The sequence below is a fragment of the Maylandia zebra genome, linkage group LG22 (genome assembly GCF_041146795.1).
Source record: "Maylandia zebra isolate NMK-2024a linkage group LG22, Mzebra_GT3a, whole genome shotgun sequence".
NCBI classification, from domain to species: Eukaryota; Metazoa; Chordata; class Actinopteri; order Cichliformes; family Cichlidae; genus Maylandia; species Maylandia zebra.
Window position 1 is genome coordinate 32,460,453 of NC_135187.1, and position 4,948 is coordinate 32,465,400.

Consider the following 4,948-nt stretch of genomic DNA (forward strand, 5'->3'; position numbering starts at 1 on the left):
CTCAATACATGAGGTAAGACAGTGTGCAACTGGAGGAACCCAGGACCCACTACACCAGCGTAGGTTTGACAATGGTCCAAGGATACCTAATGGCAGGCAGTGTTGGGAAGGTTACTTTTAAAATGTATTCCATTACAGAATACAGAATACATGCCCCAAAATGTATTCTGTAACGTATTCCATTACGTTACTCAATGACAGTAACGTATTCTGAATACTTTGGATTACTTAATTATCATGCTTTTTACAACAACGTGAATGTACTATTGCTGTGATTTATTACTATTACTGAAGGTCCGCGACTCCGAACTGTAGTAAAGGGACCTCTGACTAATACGGCGGGGTCCCTGTCGGCTTGTAGCCGAAAAATAGCTTTACTTTGTTGTGTGGGTCAACTTTTCTTGCGAGATACAGAGAGAGGCGTTGAAAGGCTGCTCCAACGGAACTTATTGTTTTCGGAGGAAAACACGAACACGGTGTACAGTCGAGTCTTAATAGCTTACTTACAACTGGGCTCGTCAGGCACTCTTCTTGGCTGCAGTGGTTATTATTATATTTACATGCTTCCAGCTCCCGTTTTTGCTCGATGACAACTCGTACCTTTCCACTCCCCTTTTTCTCCCTCCTCGCGCTCACAGACCCATAACGTGTATGGCAGTCCATTCTCCCTGCAACACGGACTACACTGCCCATGATGCTACATTCTTTAGAGCTATGCTTGTAGCATTCTGCCTGTTAGCTTAGCACAACAACAACAACAACGAAAAGGCGCTCTCTCACCCAGGAAACACAGAGAGAGAGAGCGTCGCCCTGTAACCATGGCAACCGTAACGCTGCCGCCTGGAACAACAGAACGTAGCTGTCAAACAAAACCAAACAGTCCTGACCCGCGACAAAATGAAACAGGAAAGTACCGCAGTGTAATCCATTTATTTCAACAAAGTAACTGTATTCTGAATACCACCTTTTTAAACTGTAACTGTAACGGAATACAGTTACTCATATTTTGTATTTTAAATACGTAACGGCGGTACATATATTCCGTTACTCCCCAACACTGATGGCAGGGGGCCATTGCATAGCCTGTGGAGGTCTGTGCAGGCATCATTGACCCATAGCATTGTTCATAGCTTCTCCCGACCCTTTCATGTCTGTCACACGTGCTCAGGATGAACCTGCTCTCATCTGTGAAAAGCACACTGCACCAGTGGTGGACCTGCCAATTCTGGTATTCTATGACAAATGCCAGTCAGGCTTTACGGTGCACTGTAAACCCGAATCAGTTGACTGAACTTAAAACATTTGTGGAAACTGATTACCTCAAAAGTTTTAAGTACACAAACTCATCTTTTCTAAGTATGGGGTACTCAAAATTTGTATTTATTGTTAACTTAAAAATTTTAAATTATATTTTTATTTTATTAATTGAGCTTTACTTAAAAACTATATACTTTAATTTTAATATTTTTGTGTTTTTTGTAGTTTACTATTTTGATCCAACACAATGCAATTATATTACAAACTAAACGCAAATTATATGATTATTAATTAAAAGATATTTATTTTTAAATGTTTGAGTGTAGACTAGTAAAAAAAATTAGAGAAATTCATTTACTTTACATTTTGTTTATTTAACATTTTTTATGGAAATGTAAAAACATCACTTAGTGTTTTTATAAAACCACTAACATGGACATTGGCACCATAAAGTGAGCATTATAAATTCAATGTAGAACATGTCTTTTTATAAAATCACAAAGGACAACATCAGTCCTAATTGCATCTTTCTCAAAATACATAAATTCAAAATAAAAAGTCAAATACTAATCACTTTTGTTTGAAAAAGAAATGAAAAACAATTTTATAAAATGGGTACAAATAAAGATGATCATCTTCCAAATAACCAGAGCAAAGTTAGGTAAACTGATGGAGTTAAATCCACCCAAAGTCTGTAGTAAACTTAAAGTGCTTTAAATAAAGTGCTTAAAACAAAGTGCTCAGTAACAGAGTGCATGTCCTAACAAACATTGCCTTATATTCCTTCCAGAACTACTCTTTCAGCAACAAATCATTTTTAAGAGCATGTAGGCAGGGTTTCAGAGGTTTGCCGTCAACAAGCCCCATGAAGATTTTTTGGACAAAGGTAAATGTGTGAACGAGCTTCCTGGGGTAGTCTAAATGCAGAGCATAGATCAAGCCAAACAATAAGGCAAATGCATCTGCAAATCTGGGAATATCACGCATCACCAAGTCGCCTTCCACCACAATGGCCATGCTTGAGGAAGTAAAATGGACTGGTCTGGGAAGCGCCGTCGGTAACCACTGTGAGAAGGGCAACTGGAGTGTCAATGAGGGTCGACTCATCCAATGTGTCTGCCTGGAATAGACACAGTATCAATAAGTAAGGTTGGTTTGAGAGAATGTGACAAGCAAGACCTGTAATCTAGCAAAAAATTCAGCAGTGTAGTGGGTTACTTTGTAACGGGTTAGGGTACTCTACTTTTTTGAAAAATGTACATTAACGCGTTAGCTTCTTGCATTACATAATTAGTATGTTTGTTATTTTTCTAAAAAAAAAAAAGAAAAAAAGAAAAAAAAGAAGTCATTTTTTATTTTATGACTTTATCTCAAAAAGAAACTAAATCTTGACTTCAGCCTTGTTTTTGGGGCCACCTGCAGCGTAGCCGAAGTGCTGTGATACGCCTGTGCCCTGCTCCTGACCCTGTGTGTGTGTGTGAGGGTTTTCTAAAGAGAGGGTATTTTGCTTGTACAATTTGGTAGCTGCTAGGGTATTAAATTGTATTTTAAAAAATCCATGGTGTTTTATCTCACTGGCAGAATTTAGGTGATGCAAAAATACACTTACATTACATGTCTAAAAGAATTCTGGGTCCTCCTCCCGCAGGTATACAGGAAGGGCACGAAGCACTGCAGTGCGTTTCACGTTGATATCAGGCGCCTCCTAAAAAGGGAAAAGAAAAGTTCATTGAACACAAAGTTTTCAGGTGTCATTCTTTGGGGAGAATACATGTTTATGAAACTGCATGACATGTGACTCTACATAATTTTGGAGACATTTCTTTTAAGACACAACCTTTCTGTCTCTTATGACAAAGAGTCTGTATCTTACTCATTTGACAAAAATCCTACACAGTATTTTAAAGTAACATACCAGATCAGAGCTGTAATCTGTATAAAACACAAATGTTCAAAGCAAGGAAAAATTGAGTTTTTATCAGTGAAACTTTTAATTTGTGTTAATTTTATCATTATCAATATTCACCTGAAGATCATAATGATTCAGGATGGTTCGCAGAGCCTCTGATATCTTGCCAGTCCGTGCAGCCTTCTGTCTGTATAGAGCCATAAGTCGTGGTGTGTGTCTGTCAAGTTCAGCGTAGAACTGGTTCCGCAGGTTAATGTTTGTGACTCGGTGGAACTCCGCACAAATCTAAAATAAAACAGGACAAAAACATCCAACATGAAGCCAAATTACTGACCAAATTTACATCTTATCATTAAAGAGGAATTGCCCAACTTCTGTCTAACCTTGCTTTATAGATGTCCTATGAATTTTTTTTTCTTTAAATTGGACCCGAACCACAAGCACAAGTGTATCACAAAGCTGAAATATATTTTTGTTTGTTATCCATTATTTATTTATGTGTTATTTATTTATTATCTGAATCTGAAGAGATCTGCTGAACTTGCATTGTTTCATGTTAAACTGAAGAAGAAGAAAAAAATCAAAGCACAGATACCTGAGAGTCAAATCGCAGAGCAGGCCATTTCTCTAAGAAGTTCTTTACCATTGGGTTGTCTTGAACAATTTCATGGCGACGAAGTGCGAAGGTAGTCTGCATCAGTTTTTCAATCATTACTTTGTTGGGCTCAGTCTTCTCAACCTCATTTTTTATCTGGACTCTCATATCCTCCAAACTGATCTGATCTTCTCCTCTTGGAAAGTTTGGGAGGTAGTTCACCTCAGCTCTTCTGGCTCTTTTTATGTTTGAGTGGGGATGCTCTCCTTCAGGGTTGTTAACACTCCTCCTACCAGCATTGACAGACACCTCCACACATCCAGATCTGGCTAGCTTGGTGCGATAATTTCCCATCTTGAATTTTAAACTGGTCTTCCAACCATAACTTCCATTCCTACTTCCAGGCTCTTTAAGACATGGATGAGTGGTAACAAGAGCTTCTGCTGCCAAACCGACATCTCCATCACTCGGATAGGCTTTGAAGGTGTGCATCACTGAAGCCATGGTCTCCAAGATGTTGTGCTTTTGGGCTCGAGTCAACTTCAGATGTTTTCCAGACATCTCAAAGCCTCTATTTCCCTCCTCAAGGAGATGTTCAACTTCGTAAGAAAAGGTAGGTACTGGGAAAGTGTCAGGCCAACACTTCAGACGCTGAGCTAAAGGCACATGAAGAAGGATGTCTGTATCAGAACTTGCACAAGAACTGACATCACTTTCAGATCTCACTACTTTTAGTGTGCCCTTCTCCGGCAACTCTTGAATATCCAGTAGGCAGGTAAGTTGCCCATCAAAGTCGGAGTCTTCGTATTGTAAGGTAAACTCAAAGTCCAGCCTTGGGTTGAGCTTCTCACGGAGTATGGTGATTAGTTCTTCCACCGACTCAGGCCGCTTAGTTAGAGAAACCTTCACAACAACATCTGTGGTGAGGTGAACTCTCAGCAGGAACTTTTGGGATACTGCCATCATCCTATGAATAAAACAAGGAATGGAGATGATTTTTAAAAAATGAATCGTCTCATATATAAAAACACTGTACATCATACCATTAACCTTATTATGGTCAGTGATAATTATATACTCAGCCATCATTACAGCTTTCAAAAATTTCAAAAGTACACTGTACATTTCATGACAAAATAAACACTTAGCATGGTAAAAAAAAAACCTTACAATTACTGCTGTTTACT

General features: G+C 38.7%; 1 protein-coding gene across 1 annotated transcript; it reads right to left on the reverse strand.

Moving 5' to 3' along the window:
• Window positions 1-2,875: 2,875 nt before the first annotated feature.
• Window positions 2,876-4,517, reverse strand: LOC143414582 (uncharacterized). Its single transcript, XM_076879284.1, has 3 exons — window positions 3,762-4,517; window positions 3,284-3,451; window positions 2,876-2,962 (listed from the first exon to the last, which is right to left on the reverse strand). Exons 1-3 carry the CDS (start codon window positions 4,320-4,322, stop codon window positions 2,876-2,878), a joined length of 816 nt encoding a protein of 271 aa, XP_076735399.1. The 5' UTR covers window positions 4,323-4,517.
• Between the last annotated feature and the right edge of the window lie 431 nt (window positions 4,518-4,948).

What these genes read in the sequence shown, in the direction of transcription:
- LOC143414582 (XM_076879284.1), bottom strand. Translation starts at nt 4,322, where the DNA reads ATGTCTGGAAAACATCTGAAGTTGACTCGAGCCCAAAAGCACAACATC. An exon ending in CTCTGCGATTTGACTCTCAG is followed by an intron (nt 3,452 to 3,761) that starts GTATCTGTGCTT and finishes GTTTTATTTTAG; the next exon opens with ATTTGTGCGGAGTTCCACCG. An exon ending in TGAATCATTATGATCTTCAG is followed by an intron (nt 2,963 to 3,283) that starts GTGAATATTGAT and finishes TTCCCTTTTTAG; the next exon opens with GAGGCGCCTGATATCAACGT.